Here is a 26,808-nt window from a genome sequence, read left to right on the forward strand (position 1 = left end):
AAGGACTATGGGATAGATATCTCTTGTTTGTCTTTTAGATTTCCATTGTATTTCTCTGTTCTTTTAAATTCAATTATCTGACTTTTTTCTTTCCTCCTGGAAGTTCCTTTTGTATGAAGATTTGGTGATGGCACCCTGCCTTGTTTTTCTGTGTTGTCATGCAGTTACCCTTTTAAAAAATGAAAAGGCAAGAAAAGGAGAAAGAGAAAATATAATTTTTATTTCATTTTAAGGAATTTGTCATAGCAAAAAAGATAGATTTCTGTGCTCAGTGTATTATTCCAATCCAATCTCCCCATTCTGAACTATGATTCTGTGTGTATGTGTGTGTTTCTACCTTGCCTCCATTACTTCGGATCAGAAAACAGGGTGTTGCTGAGAGAGGAGAGAGTTGAATTCCTCTTGGAGTTGGTAGTTCATTATAGTTTTACATTTTCTGGCTCTGAGTAGCCCACATGATATTTGACATTCCCTAGTGGCTAGTTGGCTAATTCTGTGAAATTAGAGTTGCTATCTTTAGGAAAGTATTTCTGACGTTCATTAAATTTTAGCTAATTTCTAAAAACTTAGAATTTTCTTTAAATAGAGGCTTGATTGTCATAGTTCTGAGGCTTTTTTATTATAAAACATTTCAAGCATACTAAAAATAGAATAATATAATGAATCACAGTGCACAGTTCCATGAATTACCAATCACTTTGTCTTGAGGCAAATCCCATACATATTATTTTGCTATAACTTATTATTTTTGACATATAACATATTAGTTCAGATGTACAACATAATGATTTGATATCTGTATATATTGCTAAAAGATCACTACACTAAATCTAGGGTTAACATCTGTCACCACACAGTTACAAAATTTTTTTCTTTTGATGCAGATTTCAAGATCTATTCTTCTTTTTTATTTTTTAATATTTTATTTATTTATTTGACAGAGAGAGAGAGGACAAGCAGGGGGAGTGGCAGGCAGAGGGAGAGGGAGAAGCAGGCTCCCCGCTGAGTAAGGAGCCCGATGTGGGACTCCATCCCAAGACCCTGGGATCATGACCCGAGCCAAAGGCAGACGCTTAACAGAGTGAGCCACCCAGGCGCCCTTCTTCTTCTTTTTTTATTTTTATTTATTTTTATTTATTTATTTTTAAATGCTTTACACCTTTCTTTTTTTTTTTTAAAGATTTATTTATTTATTTGAGAGAGAGAAAGAGCGAGCATGAGAGGGGAGAGGGTCAGAGGGAGAAGCAGACTCCCCACCGAGCAGGGAGCCCGATGCGGGACTCGATCCCGGGACTCCAGGATCATGACCCAAGCCGAAGGCAGTCGCCCAACCAACTGAGCCACCCAGGCGCCCCTCTTCTTCTTTTTTTAAAGATTTTATTTATTTGAGAGAGCAAGAGAGAGTGCACAAGTGGGGGAAGGGACAGACGCAGAGGGACCAGCATACTCCATGCTGAGCAGGGAGCCCCGTGTGGGGCTCGATCCCTGACCTGAGCCAAAGGCAGATGCTTAACTGACTGAGCCACCCAGACTCCCTCATGATCTATTATTTTAGCAACTTTCAAATATGCAATACAATATTATTAACTATAGTCACCTTGCTTACATCGCATCCCCATGTCTTAATTATTTTATAACCAGAAGTTTGTTATAACTTATTTTTTCTTGCAAAAGGATAATTAAATTTTTTGATACAATTTCTACCACAGTAAGACTTCTACTACTGATGAGGAAAATTGGTCAAGAGATATCAGACAATGATTAAAGCAGAAGTATAATTCAGGAATGTTACAATCCATTCATTGAACACATTTGTCAAGCTAGGAGTCTCCTTATTTAAGTATTTTCTTTCTGCTCTCTATGTACAGACAGGGAAAGTTCTCCAGGGTATCTTAAAACAAGAAACAGGGTACAGAACAGTATAAGAAGGTCACAGGTAAATAAGCATTCTGATATTTGCTTAGATACACAAAAACACTGAAAGGATGCACAATAAAATAATGGAAATAATTAATAAGAGAATGGATATAAGGTAGATGGGGAGGGGGATGACCAGGACTTTTTAATCCATACATTTTTATATTTTTATTTTTGAGTCATACAAGCATGTTTTATGTTTTAAAAATAAAATGTTTTCTTCTGAAATGCTCTATTTCATGCAAAAACTAGGTTATTCCTATGATCAAGTCAATTTGAAAGTATTGTAAGCTGAATACCAAAACTGTTGTCAGTTGGACCAATAGCTATGCAACATTTAAAAATTACCTGACTTTGATCTCATCTCTTTCTGCTGTACTTTTAATTGTTACAGTTCAATCCAAATGTATTTATTTATTTATTTATTTATTTATGTATTTATTTATTTAAGGTGGGGAGGGGCAGAGAAAGGGAGAGAATGCTAAGCAGGCTGCATGTCCAGTGCGGAGCCCCACACAGGGCTCGATCTCACGACTCTGAGATCATGACCTCAGCCGAAATCAAGAGTGGGATGCTTAACTGATGGAGTTACCCAGGCACCGCCAATCAGAATTTAAAAACGTATATAGTTGAAGTGTGCTTTACTAGCTCTCAGACTTCATGGGTCTCTCTTCTTGCTGAGGCCTCTCCCTCCTATAGCTCAAGAAACAAGAGCTTCAGTTTCTAGTTTAGTTTTGTTTGGTTTAGCTCAGCTAATTCTACTAGTCCCTGCTCCTACTCTTTCCTCAAAATATAAAGTGATGACACTTCTTATGCCTCATCCATGCTTCCATTTAGGTATTTTGTTTTCTCTAAAAAGGAGTATGTCCAGAAGGGTGAAATCCAGCCATACTTAGTCCCAGGGGGATCTGTGTACTCTTCCTCCCATCATTTAACTGGTATTCACCTCACAAAAGCAGCTGCTCCTCAAGTCTGAGGTTCAGAGCAGTTTATTTCACATACCATTTATTAAGCACCTAATGTGTTCCAGGCACTGTGTTTGGTGCAGGAAATACAGAGATCTAAACATAATTCTCAGGTACCTGGGTGGCTCAGTTGGTTGGGTGACTGCCTTCAGCTCAGGTCATGATCCTGGAGTCCCTGGATGGAGTCCCGCATCGGGCTCCCTGCTCGGCGGGGAGTCTGCTTTCCCCTCTGACCCTCCCCCCTCTCATGTGCTCTCTCTCTCTCAAATAAATAAATAAAATCTTTAAAAAACAAAACAAAACATAACTCTCACCCTAGGAGTTCAGAGTCTGGAGGGGACACAGATGAGAAAGCAGAGTTACAATAAAATAGGTTAAGTATCGAGATTGAGGTGAGCAGAATGTGCCCCAGGTCAGGTTGGAGAATGGGCAGAGTGGTGGGATTGAGGAGGGTAGGTAGGAGAAGATTCTCAGAAGAACTGATATGCACCAGAATACCCTGAGTATGAATAGGAATTAGTCCAGCCTTTGGTCAGGGGGATAGAGTAGACATAAATGGAAAAATGTAAACAATGGTCCAGAATTCTACACAGTGTTTGGGTTTGTGGTACGGTATATGCTACTATTCGAGGATAAAGTATAAGGCTGGGAGAAGCCGAAGAAGCTAGAGATGGCTCAGGGAATCTTTCCCTATCTTATCATACCCTGGGGGCTCCTATCACTTGCCAACCCAGAAGCCAGGGTAGGGATTTCCAATATCATTTTAAGTCCTCAGGGAGAAGACACAATATCTGTGTTATCTGGGGAATAAACATTTCCCATGAGTGCCTTGAAGAAGAAAGTTGGGTGATGACTATGGCCTTCCGCAGTTGGTCAAACTCCATCCTTTCTCTCATTCCCACTGTATTGCCCCCCAGGACTTTTGGGGCTGCTGGGCTTGAGGGTGTTGGCAGATAGAGGCAGAAACATTCCTAGTCATCCCTTGCTGAATGAAGGGTCAGCCTCTTTCAGATTTATCACGGATGAAGTCTGGGAAATTTCCATTGAATTGCAAATCTCCCTAGGGTCTTTTAAGAATTATTTTCTCTTTCTCTCTCGTGGTTTTACCTCAGTACTTGGGGCTCTCTTCTCTAGGAGGCACTGCTGCTAGCCAGGCTCCTGATGTCTAGATTAATCCATCCTCATTTGGAGAAATCTCCATTGAAAACTGAAGTTATGCATAAAGGATCCTATCCTACAATGGAGGGATTGGTTAGAAACCAATGACTTCTTCAGCCTTTTCCTTCTCTGCCCTTAGGCTAATGCCAGGATTCAGGGAGGAAAACTGGCAGTTTGTACATAAACTCATCAGCAAAAAAGTGAAGACCTGGCTTTAAATGGAATATTTTTCAACTATTAGAAATGAAAGGAACTGTAGGTAAGTGCAGTAAGTCTTTTCATATATGAATGGTTTAACCCCTCCATATTCACCTTTTGTATTCCAACCCCATTGATTCTTAGAGTTCCATACTTGGAGCATGGTGAGACATTGTCCTTCACTTGAAGTGTGCCTGTTCAAGCCTATCTAGTGATCACGTTGCAGAAGACACTGTTTCTACAGGGAGGGAAATGTGGGGCTGCTGGCTAACCTGCACATGGCCATAAGAAGGGGCCGTGTGAAGCAGTCGCCTCAGGATCAGAAAGCCCCTTTGTTTGCAAGGCAGAAGTACAGCATCTGAAGAATTATATCCAAGAGAAAAGCACAAGAGAAGAAGCAGATTATCCAATTGCTGCCTGTTTTCCCAAGTGCTTTGCCCATCCTTAGGAACTCCAGGCTATTATTGTTAGCCTCACATGACAGGGCATGAAAAGGACCAGGGTGGAGGAGACCATTGAGTCATAAAAAGGGAAAGAGAATTCTTACAAGGTGATCCCCACCCTCATGGACACATCAAGGAGATTCAGGGGTAGGTAGGAGGGATTCCTTCCATATTTAGGGTTGGGACTCATCTTCCTCCCACTTAAGATATAGTTAGGTTCAGTTCAGTGGAAATATTTTCACAGAGAGCCAGAAAGAGTCCCCTTTGAGGTGACTAGTTCTATCTCATTCTACTCCACATCTTATATTCTGTGTTTCAGCCCGAATGTACTATGTTCACATGCTGCTCTTTTCCATTAAAAACCTCTTTTCTCTCCTATCAAATCCATACTCATTTTTTAGCATTTATTTTAGGCATCATCTTTCTTCAGAACACTTCCTGTCTCTCTAAATCTTAATCTGGTTCTTTCCCCACGTGCCCCCTTAGGCCCTATTCTTACCTGTGACATTCCATCTGTGATACATATCACCTTCTCTGTCATTCTCATTAGGCAGTGAGCTACATGAGATAGTGACAATGTCTCCTTTATTTCTAAATCACCAAGTATAGCTAGCACCTAATATATAATCAATACAGAAGAAGAGTTGAATGATTTTATTGAGAGGAAGGCAATTTCTATAGAAGCTGGAGGAAGATAAGTCCCTGAATGGAATCCCTAGGGCGAAAGACCACAGAATTGCTTTATCCTAGAAAAAGGTACAAAAATGTTCCTACTCAGGTGGGGCCCACAGTTGAGACATTGTAAGCAAAGAGGTTGCTGTCTGCTGGGAACAAAGACTTCTGGAGTGTGCCAGAGAAAAATAGGGCTGAGAACCAAGGTCTTAAGGTCAATTCTCATGTTTTGCCTGGGTAAAGGTGACCAGTATTCTAGTAACTGAGGCATTTTTTTGAACCAAGTTTCAGGATATCATTGATTTGATTCTTATAACTGGTGGTGGTCTTCAAAACTGGAAGGATTTGAATCAAATATTAAGGACTTCATTTCTGATTTCGTGAGTAATTACCAGGAATTCCTGATTCTATCTCTGGCAAGTCATCTAATAGAGCCCAGGTTTGTGAAAGAGTGTTGGATTGGTATCATGGACTGAAGGAACATAAGAAACTCATCCTAGGGGTGCCTGGGTGGCTCAGTCAGTTAAGTGCCTGACTCTTGACTTCGGCTCAGGTCATAATCTCAGGGTCATGATCTCAGGTCTTGAGATCAAGCCCCAAGTCTGGCTCTGCACTTAGCAGGGAGTCTGCTTCTCTCCCTCTCCCTCTGCCCCTCCCCCTGCCCAGGGGCATACTCTTTCTCTAAATAAATAAATAAATAAACAAATAAATAAATAAATCTTAAAAAAAAAGGAAACTCATCCTAATATTCCCCAGAATACTTAGCTTAACGTTGACATTAAATAAATAGATGTGGATACCTGATCGAATGATTCAGTGTAGTTTAGCCCTATTCTCCCTTTTAAATATGCCATAACTTGCTTTAGATAGGCAAGCATTTTATGACAAGCTGAGTTCAGTTAGGCCCTTAGGTTGCTGGGGGAAATTCTTCATGAAAAAGTACATCTATTTTATAAAATAGATGTACTAATGACCTAGAGTCCTATGACCCATTCCATAGCTGAGCAGTTGAAGGACAAATGAGCTGGATGCGTTGATCACCTTCCAAGGGAAATGGCAAGCCAAATCTAGAGTCTGGTGCCCTAACTTATAGAGCTTTCTCTACCACATCATTTGTAGCTAAGTGCTAGAAACTCTTTTGAATGCTTTGCACTCTTATTTCACTTGCGTTTTACAGCATTTCATGATCAAGGAGCACAGGGGTGATTAAATAACTCTTCCAAAGCTACTTGGCTAGAAAATGGAGATGATGGGATTCAAAGCTATGCAGTCTGCTTAAGTCCTGATCCTGGTGGAATGGGAATCGTATTCTTCATGAAATCATTTTTTTTGATATTTTTGTCCAACTCAGATGGTCAATGATCTCATTACTATAAAAATGAGGCAACGCCATTTAGGATCTGAGAATGGAGGCTCCTGGCATTTTCATACCTAAGTGTTAGCTACCTTGTCTGGAAAATCTTCTCCAGCTTTAAAAGTAATTAGATGAGGACCTCAGGTTCTTCAAATCTTAACAGGAGTTGGAGAAAGTGGGGATATGTGTGCCATATCACGATAAAATAAGTTTCAGGATTGTTCTGGTGAAGACGTGTCCTCACCAGGATCATGTTCCTGTTGTCCCACAGGCGGGAAAGATAATGGCTCTGGGCGAGAACCAGAGCAGCGGTGCGACCGAGTTCATCTTGGCAGGTTTCCCGAATCTGAACAGCACAAAAACAGAACTGTTTTTTGTCTTCCTTCTTGTCTATCTGCTGATTCTAACAGGCAACATGTTGATTGTTGGGGTGGTAGGAGCTGATACTCGCCTGCAGACTCCCATGTATTTCTTTCTGGGTAACCTGTCCTGCCTAGAGATCTTGCTCACTTCCGTCATCATTCCCAAGATGCTGAGCAATTTCCTCTCAAGGCAACGCACAATTTCCTTTGCTGCTTGTATTATTCAGTTCTATTTCTACTTCTTTCTTGGGGCGTCTGAGTTCCTGCTGTTGGCTGTCATGTCTGTGGATCGCTACCTGGCCATCTGTCACCCTCTGCACTACCCCTTGCTCATGAATGGTGCTGTGTGTTCTCAGGTGGTCTTGGCCTGCTGGATGGGGGGACTTTTCCCTGTGCTTGGCCCCACAGTCGCTGTGGCCTTACTTCCTTTCTGTGAACAGGATGCTGTGGTACAGCACTTCTTCTGTGACAGTGGCCCACTGCTCCGCGTGGCGTGCACCGACACCAAGAAGTTGGAGGAAACTGACTTTGTACTGGCCTCTCTTGTCATTGTATCCTCACTAATGATTACTGCTGTGTCCTATGGCCACATAGTTCTGGCTGTCCTGCGCATCCCCTCTGTTTCAGGCCGTCAGAAGGCCTTCTCTACCTGTACCTCCCACTTGATAGTGGTGACTCTCTTTTATGGAAGTGCCATTTTTCTCTATGTGCGACCATCACAGTGTGGCTTTGTGGATACTAACTGGGCAGTGACCGTGGTGACAACATTTGTGACACCACTGCTGAATCCATTCATTTATGCCTTACGCAATGAGTGCGTCAAGGAAGCTTTGAAAGATATGTTTAGGAAGGTGGGAGCAGGCTTTTTGGGGGATCTTCTACCTGTTAAGAGTTTCAATAGGAAGACAGTGAAGTGAAAGTGAAGGGAGTGTAATAACCAGTCTTGAGTCCAAGTCTTCTCCGTTGTCTCTCTCTTTCCTATGGTCATCATGGACATCACCAAATGGCCAAATTTTGGAACCACAGAAGAACTTCAAAGTCATCAAGGCTGCCCTTCTCTTTCAAGCAAAATTCCTTGAATCTATATCATCTATAAATCCATATTATTATTGTTGATATATCATAATCAATACCATCATTACATCATAAGATCCTCCAATCTGTGAGATCTTAACCTAAGAGTCCATAGTCACCAAAGAGTCTAAGGACGGGCTTCAGAAACTTATTGCCTAACTAGAATTTAAATAAAATTTGAAGGTTAAAAAAAAAATTTTATAAGCCCCATTTGTATGTAAATTTTATGTGTTTGACCTTATATGCATTTGTCTGGGAAAAGGATTCACAGATTTTTTTTTTTAAGATTTTATTTATTTACTTGACAGAAAGAGACACAGCAAGAGAGGGAACACAAGCAGGGGGAGTGGGAGAGGAAGTAGCAGGCTTCCCACCAAGCAGGGAGCCCCATTGTAGGGCTCAATCCCAGGACCCTGAGATCATGACCTGAGACAAAGGCAGACACTTAACAACTGAGCCACCCAAGTGCCCCGAAGATCCACGGTTTTAATCCAATTCTTTGAGAGATCTATTTGTGACCTTTGCCAAAAGTTAAAAACTGATTAAAGTTCTCAGTAGAGTCTTTCAGTTGTTTATGAAAATCAAGAATCTTAAGGAAAATTTCCTTATAATCTTAAAAATAAATAAAAATTTAAAAATGGATTATCTGTGTATTTTTATATACACTTTATGAAAAACATTGCATTTACTGTCAGGTGGAAATGAGGTAAAGCAAATTGAATAAGGGACTTATTCACTTCTCCACAATAATCCCAGGTGTCTTTGCAAAAGCAGATCCAAGAGAAAGTTCACAAATAAGAGCATTTAATGTGGTTTTCTAATTTGTACTGTATTACAAAGATGAATTAAAGACATCAATCATTTTTTCACTGGATTACGTCCCTTTCATTTGTCGACTTTTTACATTCTTTTATCTGTTGTGTTCAATTTTGTTTTGTTTTTAGTAAAATTGGAATTGGGACAAGGACCTTTAATATCAAAGAATTACGAATGCCAACTGTTATTGTACCAACCAGGAACCAGACTTTGTGGTACGTTTTATGTTCCTCACTGAATTTGAAAGGGAGTGAGGATTCCTATTTGTGGTGCCTTTGGACATCTTGGACAAAAATTCATTTATTTATTCATTCACTTTTTTCCCATTTATTTATTCATTTGTTCAGCAAAGGTCTGCGAAGCATCTTTGTTGAATACTCTGATATATGCTAAGATGAGCAAGAAATGGTTCCTCACCTCAAGCAGCCTTGATTTTAGAGAGGAAGACTGAGAGATAAATAATAATTCAAAGGAATAGGGATGACAAGGGGGTTTACAAAACAACATTGGAAATCACATGAAAATTGATTTACCCTCTCTAGTATTTTCTTGTTAGAGAAGTTTTCAGAGGCTATCACCCATTAAATGGGGATCGATCCCATGTTAGAGTCTGTTTGTATACATAGAGACAATGCTTATATATATACAAGTATGGAAAGCACATCAACCTCAACATACTGCTGCAAAATTGGCAAGCTGAGTATTAGCATGCAAAAAGACGGCCATAAAGCTTCAGCAGGCACTGGAAATAGTAATGATTTCATCAAATTCTATTAATAATACACACACACACACACACACACACACACACTAAATATTTCAATCCCCAAAGTATTTCTGAGTGAAAACTCAAGGAATGGAAGGAATGACCAGCGGTTTGAAAGGGAAAAAGAATTCTTCTGGGGTGACCTAGGAGTGCTGCCCAGAAAGTTAAAAACTCCCTACTTTCACAGAGCCTAAAAATCTGAAGCCAATCCCAGAGAGTGGCCAAGGAGAAGAATTCATATAACAGTTTATAATGTTTTTGGAAAGAACCACCGCCATATTTTGGCAATAAAGCACATTAAACTATCTATTTTCAAAATTATTTATTTGTGGGAAATTACTTGGGACTCAATTCAATAAAAGTTTATCGAGTACCATGTTCTGAGAAAGAAGTTGGTAAGGAGAGATACATATGCATGGTCCCTGCTGCCAAGGAACTCACAGATTATACAGATATAGATGTTATAATATATAATAAAATTATATTAATTCTATTAATATATAATATATAGTTATATTAATATATAAAGTAAAGATTATATATGTGTATATATATATATGACTGTAGGTCAAAATATAATAAGACCATTGTAAAATTTAAAAGTGGGTCTGACAAAATGACATTTTTACTAACAGAGCATAAGAGCAAATATTAGGTAATTGAATGTGATTAGGAATGGAAATATCACAATAAAAATTGTACTAGGAAGCAATCTGCAATTTTCTTTTTTCTTTTTCCTTTCCTTTTTTTTGCAATTTTATTTTTTCAATCTTATTTTACAAGTTCCTGTTCCATAAGGAATTGTTTACCCTTCATCTGAATGTCAGCAGCACTTCACACAACTAATCTCGGACTCTTATTTAAAATAGCTTTGTTCTTTGGTTCCCTGGGACTGCATTTGCCTGGTTTTCTCACCACATTTCCAGCCACTTTGTTTTGTTTTGCAGGTGTATCCTCTTCAATAAAGCTGTTAAATATTAGCTAATTGTAAAGTTATTCCTAGAATTCACAAATCAAGAGGAAGCTGAAAATAAGAATGCATTTCAAACACCTAGAACAGAGCCTGGTCCATAGGATGTGCCCAGGAAATATTTGTTGAATGAATTAAAGACTCATGAGCAAATGATAGTCACTGCCCTGAGAGAGATGCTAAACTCAAGTAACCAGCAGTTTGAGTGTTAGTACTCATTCCCACATTAAGCTTATTCCAGTGACTATTCGAAGCTGAACCTCTCACATACAGCTAGAACACTTAGAGGGTTATTATCAGTGAAACAGCAGATGAGAAAAAAATTTCCCATGCAGCAATCAACACATTTGTCTGCTTCTAGGAAAAAGTCATCTTTGAGAATTCTTAACTGAAGCTCTGCCTTCATACACAAAATTTGTGTCATCTGGGGTCACCAGAGGGGAGGTGGGCTGGGGGGTGGGTGAAATAGGTGATGGGGATTAAGGAGGGCATTTGTGATGAGCACTGGGTGATGTATGGAATTGTTGAATCACTGTATTGTACATCTGAAACTAATATAACACTGTAGGTTAACTATATTAGAATTAAAATAAAAACAATAAAAAATAAGTATTATGAAAAAACTTTACAAATATTTGTCTCACCTGGGAAACTGCAAGCTAATACATTAATATAAGCATTATTCTCAGTTAAGAACACCCATGGGCAGAATGAATACAACATCTTCCCTACACTTTCTGCTTTAAATGCTGGTAAAGGCTGTCAACAGCCCCTGAGGAATCAAATCAGGGGTCAGAGCAAGTGACTGCCATGATGCTTTCTTTTGCAGTTCTTCCACTCACTGGATTCCATTCTCAACCTTTTACACACTGGTGATCACCAGAGCCTGTCCTTAAGTTCTTTCTCTGGGAATGCTCTTTCCTGTGCATTCTTCTCCAAGCCAATGTTAACTACCACCTTGTGGGTTGTTTTTTTTTAACTGTAGTTGACACACAATGTTCCATTAGTTTCAGGTGTACAACATAGTGATTCAATAAGTCTATACATTATGTTGTGCTCACCACAAGTGTAGCTCCCACCTGCCACCATGCATACAATTACTGTGGTTTTAATTCTTAAAATTCCTTTCTTTAGTTTGAATCTTTCTCCTGAACCTGAGGACTTTATATCCAACTTCCTACTGTGCATCTCCCAGGAGCAAAGACATCCACGCATCAAAGCCCAGGCTAGATATATCACATTTCTGGCAGGATAGCTAACTGATAGGCAGGGCATCCTGGCAGGTTCTACCCTCTCTTTTCCCTCCTTCCAATCATCAATCACCAAACCCTTGATTCTTGCCTGACCACATAACCTTTCCAAGATAGGAACCTCGGAAAGGACAAATATGATCGTGTCAGAAATCCAGTCAAAGATTCCCCTTGTACAAGCAGTTTTGGAAGATAAGCAAACTTGAAGGCCTATCATTTGAGCAGTTCACAGGTTTGGGCTACTTCTACAAACCGGAAGCAACCACACTGTAAGGTTTCAGGTAGACACCTCACACTGCAGCCGGCTGGTTTTCCAGGTAAGCAATCAAAGAGCACTAAGGGGTCTGGTGGATTCTTGCTAGAAATGGCAAGGCGACTTGATATCACCACGTTATATTGAGTCTTGGAGAATACTCAACCGGGCTCTCTTTGCATGGAATGGATGTCTGCGCCTTTGGAGCGCAAGGGTCCCCAGGCTGCAACTTTGCATTATTCGGAAGAGTGCCGGGGCACTTGTGACTGTGGGCTAGACGGTGTCCGGAGCCAAGAGCGCAGCGGCGCTCCTCACCCGGCGGGGGCTCCCAGGCCGGGGCTAGATTCCGCACCGCGAATTGATCTCTGCCGTGGACCCCGGCCTCAGGAAGAGGATTCTGGCCCGGCATTGTGATCCTAACACACCTCCAGGTACCACTCTGTTCTGTGTGAAATGCCCTAGCGAGAAGTGCACTAGCTTTTCCCCCCGCGAAGTACCTGGGTAAGAATCGCCGGAGCAAGCTATTCCCGACAAAAGATCCTGTCAAAGCCAAACTGGGGCCCCCCGATATCATGAAGCCCTTGGCTCGCGGTAGCATCTTCGTTGTCCTTGTACTGGTCCACAGAAGGTCCAACTTGCCCGGAAGCTGATCTCGAAACAGGTCCCGGCTGGGACGGGCCTCAACCTAGGTGGATTTAGGCTTGGATGATGTTGGCTTTATTTGGCTCTAAAGGGGAGGTGGAGAGAAAAACAAAAAAACAAAAACCAAAAATCAAGAAAACTGGGCTCGTCCGGGATTTGAACCCGGGACCTCTCGCACCCAAAGCGAGAATCATACCACTAGACCAACGAGCCGGCCCTGAGGGCTCGTTTTCCTCTTTTGGAATGTTCATTCATCCAATTAGCTGCATCATACTGTTTTTGATGCTGCTCATAAGCCCAGCGGTTTCCTCCAGACCTCGAGAACATCAATGTACGCATTCGGAAGAACCGTTCCGGAGGTAGGAATGTTCATGAAGAAGCTCAGGCTGAGCTGCGAGTCTGCCGGTGGACCCTCCCCAGGTGGGGTCTGGCTGCTTTACAGGGTTGGGACCAGAACCACCGCAGGCGTCCCGAGACGTAAGGATATAGGAACAATAAGAACCAGTGACGTCACGAAGAGGCAGAGGTTACCTCCAGGATGAGCGGAAGAACTCGACACGATGGCTCCCATGGAGGTCAAATCCTAGAAGCACTGCCTTAGTCCGCTCGGCTGTCTCTCTCTCAACCCTTGCATGTATGCTTTGGCTGTTTCCTTTCAGCCTTACATAATAAACTTTGTGCTTTAGGTCTAGATTTAAGGTACCCTTTATGGGCGGGCAGAAGATGACCTCGGGGAAGAGTTGCCGGCTTCCCATACCCTCCTTCAAAGAAGGCTGGACCTGCCGCTTCTCTATCACCCAGAAGGTGGCGAGTGGAAAGGGAAGGGAGGACGTTGTCCTTGCTCTGCAGGGCTTTCTGCTTGGGGAACGAAGTTCTTGGGCTCTGGCTTGTCTGCCTTGATCACATTGTCTACCCTGTGCCTAACACGTTCCTGGCACAGGGTGCAAACTCGGTAAATAGTTACTGAATCTCCTGAACCAGGCACTAGACTCCTGGGCGGGCTACCAGAGGAGAGAAAGAAGAGGAGCGCTCCCTTTCTAATCTTCCCACGAGTGGCCACGTTCTATCTTTTTTGGACTTCAGGCTGGGCATTTACAACCAGAGAAGAAGCTGCCTCTCGCACTCCAAGTTGTTAGCAGAGAGCGTTAAAGGACCGAGGAAAGGGTTCGCTCTCTTTTAGCCAGCGTCTGCTTCAGGAAACCTGGAGGGATCTCAGGCCCGGCGCCACTGTGGCCGAGCCTGATTCCGGGGAAAGGCTTGGGGAGCAGAGGAGGGAGGTCTGGATGCCTTCGCGTCCTCACTGCTCCTGCGGCCAAATCAACCCCAAACGTTATCTATAAGAGCTGGAGCAGTTCGTTTTAGGAATCCGAGCAGATTGGAGACAGTGAGGCTGCTGCCATGTCTTCCATTCCTTCTCTTCTGTAAGGCACCCTCACCCTACCCCATTTGACCCCAGGCCTCCCTCCCCCCGACGCCCTGCTGTGGCCTGAGCTCAGGGACTTGTCAGGACTGAGGCTGACGAGCACCCAGTGCTCTTGGAGAAGCCTTACATCCTAGTTTAGGCCTAGTCAAGAACATGTTTCTTCCTCACTCGCTTGTTTGAAGGTACTTCCTTCAAAACAAATTCCTTTCAAGTTTGAATTATTTGAATCGTCTGTTAAACTTCAGATGTAACAAAGCCAGTTGGTTGGATTTAAAAAAAAAAAAATCCCTGTTTTTGTTTTTTTTTTTTTTAAACAAGGGATTCAACCGTAAAAACGGTCCTTATGTCGGCTCCATAGCTCAGGGGTTAGAGCACTGGTCTTGTAAACCAGGGGTCGCGAGTTCAAATCTCGCTGGAGCCTTAAGTGGGTGGCTTGTTTTCCCACAACGTCATTCTCCGTTTTTGTCCACTTACTGAAACGGACTTGGAGAAAAAAAGCACTGTGTAATCTTTCTGGGAAAGTCGGATCCTGGAGATCCAGGACAAAAGATCAGAGAATCTGGGCTCCTGTGATCCCGAGGAAAAAGTGAGGTGTCTGTACCTTTCAGTAAGCGGGAGAGGAACCAGATTACTCAAGTCTCTGCTAGAAGACACAATGGGTTGGCAGGAGTCGACACCTCCGTATTTGCGAAACAGGGCAACTTAGGCCCATTGATAGCCATGACCCCGGCGGCGTGGAGTCCTGCGCACCTCCCAAGTGCAGCCAGCCGGGCGCCGGGTTTCTCCTGCGCCTCTGGAGCGACCGGTTCTCGGGTTAATCGGGCAGCGCAGGGCAGACGCTAGGCAGATGCGCCGCCATCCGGCTTCCGCTCTGCTTCCATGCTCACTTTCTCGGACTCAGAGACCGCGTCCGACGCCGCAGGCTATTCCCTGGGATTCGATTTGTTATAGGTAAGACTCTCCGGGGACTTGGTGGACTTCAATCTTAGTCTGAACCTCAAATACAAAGAGGCCAAACGTCTCACTAGCTGTTACTACATCCACAAAAATCTACACTAAGGGAGCGGTGTCGCACCCGTCGATAGCTCAGCTGGTAGAGCGGAGAGCTGTAGAGGGAAGCCGCTGCCGTCGTCCTTAAGTCGCTGGTTCGGTTACGGCGCGAAGGGCTGTGCGTCGTACCTTGACGATGTCTCCTCAATTTCCGGAAAGTTTTATCCTCCCAACCGGATCACCTGAAACATTTACTATGATTCTATTTTCAGGCAACAAGAGAGCACTTTCCATCGACCAAGAAACTTAACTTCACTTAATCGTCTTTGTGATCATGCAGTAGATGTGCTTCGGTTTACTCGGTTTACTGGGAAATGTGAACCAATGGCTTTCGTATTAGATTTGAATCTGTTACCTCCTAATCTTTGGGACCAGTTTACGTTGATTAAATATTGGGGTGACATCCCTCAACCTCTCCAGATACCTACACTTTTTCATAATTGCTAATAATGTATACTAGAGAAATCAGAGGTTAAGGAGAAACACATTGGAAAGTCTGCCCTTGGAAAGGATAAATACACAATAGAGAAAAAGCAATGCAAAAGCCTAAATATGCATATGGAGCTGTTCCTCCTTTACTAAGAAAGAAATACTAATTTAAACGAGAGGATATTGTTTCATCACCAAATTAGAAAATGTTGGTTAATATTTAATACTGACCAGGGTGTAGTGAGAATGACATTCTTGTAGAATGTCACTAGCTTCTGGAGGGCACTGAGCATTATAAATCAGGAACCTTAAAAAGGACAGTGTTTGGTCAAGTATTCTATTCTGCTTCTATAAGTTTATCATTTATACATGAAAAAAGGAGATATGGCAAAATATAGTTATTTGTGGGTGATTTGTATTCTTCATAGTTTTGGGTTTTTTTCCAAAATATATCACATGTATACATCACATTAATTAGGAAAAACAGTGCTTTAACTTTACAAAATGAAGTTTAAACATACTCTTTGCCACAGTGGAAGACATTTTGGCAGTTTCCTACAAAACTAAACACACTCTTATCATGCAATCCAGGAATCACGTTCCTAGGTAACTACCTCAATGAGTTGAAAGTATGTCCACACAAAAACCACAATAAACTGTAGTACATTGATATAAATGGAATATTTATTCAGCACTAGGAAGAAATGAGACATCAAACCAGGAAATGATATGGAGAAACTTTAAATGCATATTACTAAGTGCAAGAAGCCAATCTGAAAAGGCTACATACTGTATGATTCCAAATATATGACATTCTGGAAAATGCAAAATTATGGAGACAGTAAAAAGATCAGTGGTTGCCAATGGTTAAAGGGAGGGAGGGATGCATTGGCAGAGCACAATTTTTAGGGCAGTGAAACTATTCTGTATGATACTAGAGTGTAATGGTGGATATATGTCATTATACAGTTGTCAAAGCCCATAGAGTGCCTAATACGAAGGGTAGATCCTAATGTAAACTATGGACTTGAATTGATAATGATATATAATTGTTGGTTCATTCACTGTAACAAATGTATCTCACTAGTGCAGGAGGTTGATGGGAAGGAGGCTGTGCGGTGGGTAGGGAGGAGAGAAGATATGTAGGAACTCTGTATTTTCTTACTCAATTTTGCTGTAAACCTAAAACTGCTAGTCTTGGTCAGTTCAGCGGCTAAAACAAAAATATCATTGTAGCTTACACCAAAAATGTATTGCTCACAGTTCTGGAGACTGGGAAATCCAAGATCCGGGTGCCGACAGATTTGGTGTCTGCCAAAGCCCCACTTCTTGGCTTGTAGACAGCTGCCTTGTCGCTGTATACTCACATGGCTAAGAGAGAAATCTCTCCATTTCTGAGAAAAATATGGTCTCTTTTGTGAAAACCTCGGGTGCCAAAGATTTTCTTGGTGAGAGGTGGGTGAAAAGGAAGGCAACATCAAAGAGGAGTCATCGAAGTGAAATGAAGGGGGCCTAGGAGAACACGGAAGAGGATTTTGAATGAGGAGGGGGAAAATCATAAAAAGTGGTTCTGGAAAATGGACCTTGGTTCTTGCAGAGTCCTAGTTCCCTCCTCCATTTATTTCACTCATTGCTCTTGACACTCCTGGGAAATTCTCTACTTTCTCCAGGGGAGCTGCCTGCTCAAATCCAGGAGTAGGACTGTAAGTAACAGGGGCTGTAAATGGCTGAAAAGTGGCAGTGGAAGAGCCCTTCTAGGAGGACACCACCAAGCAGTCCCTGAGTGTATCCCCTCCTCTTTTGCACACTGAATCAAGCTCTTCAAGTGAGAGCTTGAAGCCTGGGAAGTATTGGCTTTCTCCTTCATTCATCATATTCAATTACAAAAGTAATGTAATTGAAATTAAAACCAAAATCAGGTCTGTGCAGGTTATTTCTCAGAGTATAGAGCTGCAGCTCCTAAATGAGTGTCAGCGGCGGGATGATGGGGGGCGGGGGGGGCGGGCAATTTCTGGGAAGTCTTCCTGACCAGATGATGCCTAAGCCACCTCATGAGAATGAATCTGTGTGAGTGTGGATTTTAGAAGAGGAAGACCAAAAACGTTCCCGACTGAGGGACCCCAAAAGCAGTGCAAAAGCCTAGACAAGAGGAAGGTCCAGTGCAAATACTAAGCCTGGGAGGGCGTATCAGAAGAGCGGGGGGATCTCAAGCAGTAAACCGAGGGGGTTTGACATGCATTAATAGAGAAATCAGTGTCCACTAGAAACTTTCCAATGGGGAAGAGGAACTTCAAATCGTTGGTACATAGTCTTCTTCAAACTCCCTTCTAACAAAGAACAGTATTTGGGATTTGCAGGTAGATTAAAAGGCAGTAATGGCAGCGGTGGGATTCGAACCCACGCCTCCGAAGAGACTGGAGCCTAAATCCAGCGCCTTAGACCGCTCGGCCACACTACCACTTGCCGTAGAAAGCTTTTTTTCCATCTCTAAGTTATTTACCCATCCCAGCGTGGGTGCTCAAAATTTGAATTTTTTTCTTCTTGGTTAGTAGGGTCCCCCGCAGCGTTTTCATTCATCCCTAGGGATCTGAGCAAACACAGGAAAGGAGGAATCATCGTATTCTCACACGCCTGGGAAGTGAGCCACAAGGTAGTCACCGAATATCAGTGTGAATGTCCTTGGAAGATTTCTACCTTTTCTTTAACCTAGGCAATAAGACGCAGAAAAAAAAAAATCCTGCGGGCGACTTATTACAGGTCATTAGAGAAGACTGAATAAGGAGCTCCTTGCTCTGGAGTCCTTGGTCCTGGCTGAGTCTTAGTGTGAATGAGGTCGGAGTTCAGATCCAGCAGGAGGGGCCCTTTCGCTCACAGATCTGGCCAGCCTGCCACCGCGTTCCAGGGGAACTCCTTGGTCCCCTCGTCCTGCAGGTTCAGTCAGAATGGAGAGACTGGGTCTAGTTGCGGCCTTCTTGGTCAGTAACCATCGCACTGCTGTAGTTCCCGAACCATTTCCCTTAGACAGGGACCAAAGTGAGCCCCCCCCCCCCGCCCCTGCAAGGGATGTTGCATTCCAGGAGCGTCCCCAGCCCAGAAAGGTATGGGTTCCGGGCTTCCCTTGGGTCCAGACGCCACTAGCTCCATGCGATTTCTTTTGGAAGGAGCAGAGGGAAAGCTAGGAAAAAGTTTCATGAGTGATACCTGCGGTCTCCTGAACCCAAAGTGGGATCTCTACCTGTCCATGAACTCTACTCGGCTCAAAGCCCTGGATTCTCCCTTATCGATATTCTTTTTTTGCTGTTTCTGGTTGGCCATTTCTGGGTCTCTGGAACCAGAAATTCTCCCAGGAGTCTAGTTTCCAAACTCTTGAAGTTTCCAAACCCTTCAGGCCCCTCCTCCCCGTCTCCCGTCTCCTGCCTCTCCTTGCCTGAGGGCTCTCTGAGGTCTTTCCTCAAGTTCTGTTGGCCTGAGGGTCGGGGGCTGGGGGTGCGCGGAGAAAGAAAAAGTTGTTCTTCACTGGCTCTTCACGGGGCGAAGGTCCTGCTAGCTCCCGTCCTCGCTGCCACGGGAGGGGGTGACGAACAGAAAAGAAGGTCTAGAAAAGCTGCTTGGAAATAGGGCTCAGGGAGCATCTGGTGGCTGTAGACCGAGGCGCGGAAGTGGAGCCAGGATAAGGCCCAGCGAAGGAAAGGGCCTGGACCGACCCGGGTCGGAGGCGGGGTCTTCTTGGGCGCCGCATCAGCACCCCATCCCCGTCAGGCCCGCTGCCTGCTGGGCCAAACTCCCTGCACCTTGCCACCTCCACCCCTACCGCACCTGATCCCTCCTTGCAGACAACATATTAAGTGCCGCCTTTTTGCCTTCTGCTTTCCTCTCTCTAGTTCTAGTTCATGGGCACTCTGAGCAACCTGGGCAGACATAGGTGTCCACCCTTAGGCTCCAACGAAGTTCTTCTTTCCAGAAGCTTCCAGAGTCAGGAGCCAAGCGCAGGCTTGGAGGCTGTCAGCAAGGAAGGCCAGTGGGCACCATCCAGTCTATTGGAATGGTCAAAGGTGTGGCTTCTGCGCCTTACACTCTGGAGGCGGAGGGATTCAAATAACTGTAGACAGCCCTTTTGGCTGAAGGGTACGACTTCTAAGAAATTTCACTTTGTGTTTCAGAATCCACAGAAAAAAGCGAGTGTGAGCTAACTGCCTTCAGCAGTATACAGAAGTCTTTGCCACTTTGGAAAGACCAATGTGGGAAGACTGGCGTTAATCTCAAGTTGGAGAGAACCTAGAAGTTATGTGTAACTACCGCAGTAAGATAAGGAAGCATCAGTCCGAAAGGGAGAAAAAAACCTGGGGCTTTTTATTTCTTGAAAGAAGTGGGGAGGAAATGGGAAGGGAGAGAACAAATATTTAAAATATCAGTGGAGGGGGCCTGGCTGGCTTAGCGGGTGCAGCATGAGACCCTTGATCTCAGGGTGGTGAGTTCAAGTCCCAGGCTGGGCATGGAACCTACTTAAACTAATAATAAAAAAATTTTTTAATTAAAATATCAGTTGAGCTATTATGCCTCCTACTCAGCCAGATGTGAAACTCAGAGTCTATGGATAGGTCTTGGGAAGGTTTTATTGACACTTTTGATGAGATCTCCAGTTGTGATTGCACAGGCATACTTGTGTCTGTGTATGTTAGGGCACATACACATTTGAATAAACCACGGTGACTATGTTTTAACCTAAAACAACAACAACAGAGATTCTCATAAGATGGAAGTCACCTTCTTGATAGGGCCATAAAAAGAACCAGTCAACAGGAAAGAACCTGGTCATTACAGCAGAGCTCCCTTTGATCCTGGGACACTGCATGTTTGGCATCCCAACGGACAAGTCTGAAAGCACTTTCTAATCAGGAGAGAAAGTACTGCACTCTCCTGTACCTGACTAAAGTTCCTTTACTACCCAGTGTGCATGGCTTCCCCGATTCAATCACTGCATAGTGCTTGAGGACTCGTGCTTATCTTGAACTCACTGGATCCTTCAGTGGAGGCAGGAGCCTTGGTCTGTTCCCCTCAAGAAATGGATCCTATGTTGGACTGTACAGTTCAAATAAGAAATGCTCAGAGACTCACAAGCCAGGTGTCTCAGCTTTCCCAGTGGGGTACCAACTTTGCCACCCACTTTATTGTCCTGTATCTGAAGCAAGTAGATAAGCACCCTTTTGGAAAGATGCCTGATACAGATAAATGCGATGTTTGTCTGGCACATGGTTATCCCTTCCCTCTTCAGCATAGAATGTTAGTATTCTAGGCCCTAGCATTCTGCAATACTGCTGGAGAGTTTAACCTTGAATTTTCTGCTATCTTTACCTTGCTAATAGTCCAGCTGATGGAAATTTATATACAAGCAGGAAATTCAAGACCCTGATACTCATAGTGTGGTCCACAGGCACCAGCAGCATCAACATCTCCTGGTAACTTATTAGAAATGCAGGACCTCAGGCCTCTTGAATTGGAGTCTTAACCAGTTCATCAAAGGTTAGAAAATTTTGAGAAGTACTTTATGTTCCAATCTGTGTATCAAATGCTGTATTCTCAGTTTTAGGGCATTTGAAAATTCCCACCAGAATCCTTCTGGATCAGTAGAAGACTTGCATTACACTGCAATGTAAAGTTCTTTCCCTAGCTCCAATAGAGAGCCATCCAGGTATTGGCCTGTGGCCCCCTTTTGCATGTGCTGTAAATATCTTGCTAAAATTAAATACTAGGGGCACCTGGGTGGCTCAGTCGTTAAGTGTCTGCCTTCAGCTCAGATCATGATCCCAGAGTCCTGGGATCGAGCCCCACGTGGGGCTCCCTGCTCAGCGAGAGGCCTGCCTCTCTCTCCACTACCCCCTGCTTGTGTTCCCTCTCTCTCTGTCAAATAAATAAATAAAAATCTTTAAATAAAATGAATTAAATTAAATACTAGCAAATAATATGTTCCTTTCAATGAATGTAGCAGATAGTCCTCTCGGCATTTATTGAGACCTTACTTAAATATTTAGTTCCTTTATGGTCTCACATGTTAATTACATCATTCATTACAGTAATGCAAAGTACTGTGATATGTTTATACTTGCAAGTTTTCTAAAGTAAATGTTCAAAGGAAAAGGAGAGGAGGGTAATCACTTCCCTCATTTTCAACAGGAAGAATCAAGCCTCTTATTTTTAATTTGTATTTTTCCCTTACAATGTTCATCAGCTCAGGAAACCAGCCTATTATCTTTAAGTCAGACCTATAGGAACTCAGACCACTATCTCTAGTAACAATCCAGGAAGCCAAGCAATAATCCTGTAATAATCAGTCCCAAGTGGCCAAGATTTGATTAGTAACTGACAGCTTTCCTAAAACTTTCCTTGCTTCCAACTTAGGACCAACCTGGGAAAGCCAAATATGCACCCCTAACCGATCACAAAGGACACCTTGCTTGTAGACAGACTGTCTACAGCTTCCCCATGCCAACAGCCTACAATCAAGGCACACCTGAAGCCTTCCTTTTTTTCCACTGTAAAGCTTTCTCACTTTTCCGTCTGCCTTTGAGTCTCTGCCAAAACTCAAGTGACTACAGCTGACTTCCTTGGGATAGCAAGCTCTGAACAAATAGCCTTTGCTTGACATTTCGTTGGTCTTCATTTATTTCCACTCTAGAGTTTAAATTTTGCAAAATAAAAAGTTGAGGGAAAAATAGAAGAAATACAGACAAATAAAGAAAAAAGTAATTAAAAACAATCCTAAGATCACTAGTAGGGGTCAAGTTAGAAGTCAAGAACTTCTAACTGGCCAGAGCACTCTGAACCTTGCCTTTTGGATGTTGTTCTCTGGAACAGGCTAGTGGAATGTACTCTTGGAACCTCCTGAGTCAGGCCAACCCTAGTGAGCTGAGGGCAGCTGCATGGCTGGAAGAATGAGAAAGATTGATGTAAGGTCCTGAGACAAACTTCAGGGGTAGGAAATAGACCTTATGTAGATAGGGTCTATTGCGCAAAAGTTTATTTATCCTGTGAGAAGAGTGAGGACCTGACCCTGAAGATGATCTCTGTGAAGGAGAGACAAAACAAAACAAAAAAAAACACATCATGCCCATGGGTATTGCCCTGGCTTCTCCTCCTGGAATGCTCCTTTGAGCATTTTAAATTCCTTTTAGATGTGTGACTAGCAGTCTATGGTTATATGGAAGAAATCAGTCCATACAGGGAAGAGAAGTGAGCTTGCTGAGTTGTGGCAGGATGAGAATGAGGAAACAGAGTCTAGGAAAGGGTAAGAGGAGCCAAGAATGCAACAGGAGAATAAGAGAGGAGGAGAAACAGCGAGCAGGGAGGGGAGGAGAAAGCTGCTGGGGGGGACAGTTTTGATGGGTTAGCAATTTTGTGTAAGGCCAGTGTCTCTGAATAAAAGGACAATAATAAAGATGGTAATAACAGTGATGAGAGTAATGAGCCCTCATTTCCAAAACAAGGATCCTTCTTCTCTGCAAGGTTAAATAACTGACCCAGGTGTTTTCTAACCACTACACTACACACTCAGTGTCTACACACACCAACACAACACTCCACCTATGAGTCAACATTTGTTTTGGTTTGATTTTCCTGCCCCAGAGAAAAAGTCAAGCACCCTGCCAGTTCCTTAAGAATTATGACACCTGTCTTTAGGTCCAAAGGGATGACCATGCTGATTACCTTGGAACTTTCCAGTAGTAAAATGCTTTGTGTAGGCAAATGGGTTACAGCAACCGATTCTGGATTCTCCAGAGCTGAGCAGTCAGTTCAAAGCCCTTTTTTTTTTTTTAAGATTTTATTTATTTGTCGGGGGCGGGGGGGTGGGAGCAAAGCCTTGCAGTTCTCTTACAGATGAGGATATTGTTGGGTAGAGAAAGACTGAGGTTTGAGCACCATGGGAGCATTGGGAGGAACAGCCCTTGTCAGGCCACAGAAGATCCTATCACCATCTTGGCCCTGAACAGTTGGATATGTTCATCTTATCTTAGGGCAACATTGTGAGGCCTCTCCATGACTCATCCCTGAACCAAAAATCCCTGCCATAAATGCCTGATTTTGCCTATCTAGAGATTTCTCTTCCTTAAAAATTTGTAAGTTCGGCAGCATCATGTTTAATATTGACAGTGAAAATTAAAGGACACAGTGGTTGCCAGGTGAACTGCATGCGGTATCTCTCCCTATCGGATGGGGGCCCCCACATGTGGGGTGATGATGATATGGTGGAAGTCAATGGTGCCTGAGATGAGAGAATTCACTTGAAGCAGAACAAAGGAGATAGAAGTTTCTCGAATACACCTTAAGACAGCTGCAGGTAGGAGAGCAAAGGACACAGACAGCAAGGAGGGAGTAGTGGGCAGCTGTGTTTAAAGGGGGAAGGTGAGGAGGTATGCGGAATGTATGGACTTTCCCCTTTTTTGATAACTGTGCCTGGTTGTAAGTAGCCCTTTGGTCAGTAGGGCTTATGGGTATTCTGATGTGGGTCACCTCATGGGCTTGTCTGTATTCAGCCAGGGGTTATCAGGGACCCTTTTACCTCGATCAAATTTCCATTGCTCAAGCCTGCTGCCCGAAAGCAGCCTCTACACTGTGGAGACCCAGGGCCCTGGGGCCTCAACCCAGCCAGAACCAAAGAAGCTGTGGAAGGTTCTTGGTCTTGTTATGGGAAATAATTCAAGGACAAACACGCAACACAGCAGGCGAGAGGGCAGCACAAGCAAGAAAGTTTATTCAGGCAAAACACGCGCTCGAAATACGTGCGCAGGCGAGCTCAAGAGTGAGATCAAGAAGAGCACTGCGTCCCTGGGGTTTGGGTTTCTGTGTTCTGCCTGCAGTTGTAAACCAGGGGGAGGAATATTCATTAGTTGGGGTGAGGAGCAGGGTTTCCCACTTTTTCTTTCTAACTGGCTTAGGGGTTTCCTGTCTTGGCCTCCACCATCTTGGGCCCCAGAGGTTTGGTGGCCCCCCTGCAGGGACAGGCCTCTGACTGACAGCTGGCCATGATTTCATCTTTGCCGACCTCCCAGGCATTCTGTTAGAACCTAACTAACCACCTACTCTAACACAATGAATCACAGGCTTACAGATTTCTTATAAACTTTAAGATCGTGGACAAATGAAAACGTTAAAAAATAGTGGGTACAAGAGCAGGTGGGCAGAGAGTCTAAATCTTACTAAACAGAATTGGTTCACTCCTTGGGGTTGCATGAAGGAGCGCTTTTTTCCCCAGTGTTCTCATCTATGATTGTATTTGCAGTAAGAAAAAAGTACAAGATCTTTCTTAATCAATTTTTAGTTCCTGTTTACTAGTTACATAAACAAGGTTTTCAAAAAGTGAAAATCCTTTTTTAAAAACTATATTATTTTCATACCAAAGATGTATATAAATCTGTATATGTCTTTAAAGAAGGATTAAACTCTTTCTCCCCATTACCCTTTTTCCCTACTTGATCCTACCCCTCAACCTTTGTGAGGGAGGCATTAATTCCAAAATACAAAGTTCAGGTTTGGGGCTCTGGATTCAGAAAGGACAAAACCGTGGTAAATCTCTTTTCACCTTCCCCAGATTTTACCACAATAGCAAGTGAACGGAGTTCGTAATCTGTCCATCAGACACCCTCTCTATGCGCCTCTTATTTCTCAGGTGGGTCTCCCGTGTGCCCAAATGTCTGGAATTCCTGTATCTGCATCCTTTCTGGGCACCAGAGGCACAGGAGGCAATGTCCCAGGAGAGCATCAAGATGAGAGACGACAAGACAGCCTGGTAGTGGCTGTACTCAAAACGGAGTCTTTTAGAAGCGTTGACAAAACATGAAGAAAATCTAATTTTGTGGGAGAATATCTTGGATTTTTGCTCGGGTCAAACAAGTTCTATTTAATGCTTCCCAGATGCTGGCTTTACTATATGCTTGTATAAGATCAGAGGTAGAGAAGTACTCGGAAGGAAAGGGCTCCATAGCTCAGGGGTTAGAGCACTGGTCTTGTAAACCAGGGGTCGCGAGTTCAAATCTCGCTGGGGCCTGTAGTCCTTTTTTCTCCGAATCTCGTTTCAGACGCCTGAGGGGATAGGCCGGCAGGACGGTCAGAGGGAGGGTTCCAAGGCCACAGAACATCCCAGGTCTTCCGCAGCGCCTGCGGAAACGTTCAGGCAGTGCCCGATCTACTTCCCCTGCTGTTCTCGGGTTCTGGGTCCACCATGGCAGCTGATAAAGGATTTCTGTAGCGTGAGGCTTAGGCTTTCTGGGTAAACAAGCACGCATTCCTTCCGACAGAAGGCACTCGAATACAGTTTTTCTGGAAACGCCTAGCGACGGGAACGAGCCTTGAGGCAGAGTTAAAAATTGCTTGTAGGATGGCTCGTTGGTCTAGGGGTATGATTCTCGCTTAGGGTGCGAGAGGTCCCGGGTTCAAATCCCGGACGAGCCCACGTTTTTGCCTCGATTCACTTGTTCACAGTATTTCCGTCATTGCATTTTGTTCTCTCTACTCTGCTTTAGAAAGTTGCAACGGAAGGCTTCCTGACTGTTGTGAAATAGCAAAGTAGACACAGCCGCGAGCTGGCCTTCGATTTCTGCCTGACCAAGTGCTTCCTCACTCTCCTGGCCCGACGGGCGGGCGGGTCGGAGAGCAGATCATTCTACTGCCTCTGAGTGCCTCCGTCGCGAAATGGGAATGGTAGCGCTTTGCCTTCCCCTGCCTGACTCCAGGGATCTCGGTCAGTCACATAAAATAGTGTATGGGAAATTTCTTGGAAACTTTATATAGTACCAAATATACGGAGCTGTTTTCTTTCCTGCGAAGGAACTGGGGCTGATGCATGCTGACATTGTCACCGTTCTACAAATGCATGATGCGTTAGCCTTTAAAAGAATTTTTAGGTGTGGTCACATAGCAGTGTCTTTCTTTTTTTCTTTTCCTTCCTCCCTCCCTCCCTCCCTTTCTCCTTCCTCCCTCCCTCCCTTTCTCCTTCCTCCCTCCCTCCCTTCTTCTCACTCATTCTGTTCTGGCTACACTGACCTTCTGACTCTTTCTCAAATACACGGCCCTTG

At 43.6% G+C, this 26,808-nt stretch overlaps 1 protein-coding gene and 5 non-coding genes across 6 annotated transcripts; 4 read left to right on the plus strand and 2 right to left on the minus strand.

Moving 5' to 3' along the window:
- The first annotated feature begins 6,987 nt into the window (after positions 1 to 6,987).
- Positions 6,988 to 7,986, plus strand: OR6S1 (olfactory receptor family 6 subfamily S member 1). The gene has a single exon (XM_028119414.2). The coding sequence runs from the start codon at positions 6,991 to 6,993 to the stop codon at positions 7,984 to 7,986; it is 996 nt and encodes a 331-aa protein (XP_027975215.1). The 5' UTR covers positions 6,988 to 6,990.
- Positions 7,987 to 12,981: 4,995 nt separating this feature from the next.
- Positions 12,982 to 13,053, minus strand: TRNAP-UGG (transfer RNA proline (anticodon UGG)). The gene has a single exon. It is a non-coding gene; the product is annotated as a tRNA-Pro (tRNA).
- A 1,558-nt stretch (positions 13,054 to 14,611) lies between these two features.
- Positions 14,612 to 14,684, plus strand: TRNAT-UGU (transfer RNA threonine (anticodon UGU)). Its single transcript has one exon. It is a non-coding gene; the product is annotated as a tRNA-Thr (tRNA).
- A 3,434-nt stretch (positions 14,685 to 18,118) lies between these two features.
- TRNAL-UAG (transfer RNA leucine (anticodon UAG)) lies at positions 18,119 to 18,200 on the minus strand. Its single transcript has one exon. It is a non-coding gene; the product is annotated as a tRNA-Leu (tRNA).
- A 7,508-nt stretch (positions 18,201 to 25,708) lies between these two features.
- On the plus strand, positions 25,709 to 25,781 carry TRNAT-UGU (transfer RNA threonine (anticodon UGU)). Its single transcript has one exon. It is a non-coding gene; the product is annotated as a tRNA-Thr (tRNA).
- Positions 25,782 to 26,113: 332 nt separating this feature from the next.
- On the plus strand, positions 26,114 to 26,185 carry TRNAP-AGG (transfer RNA proline (anticodon AGG)). The gene has a single exon. It is a non-coding gene; the product is annotated as a tRNA-Pro (tRNA).
- Positions 26,186 to 26,808: the final 623 nt, after the last annotated feature.

The sequence above is a fragment of the Eumetopias jubatus genome, unplaced genomic scaffold (genome assembly GCF_037043125.1).
Source record: "Eumetopias jubatus isolate StellerSeaLion01/CBP00866 unplaced genomic scaffold, mEumJub1_p1.0 scaffold_7, whole genome shotgun sequence".
Lineage (NCBI taxonomy): Eukaryota > Metazoa > Chordata > Mammalia > Carnivora > Otariidae > Eumetopias > Eumetopias jubatus.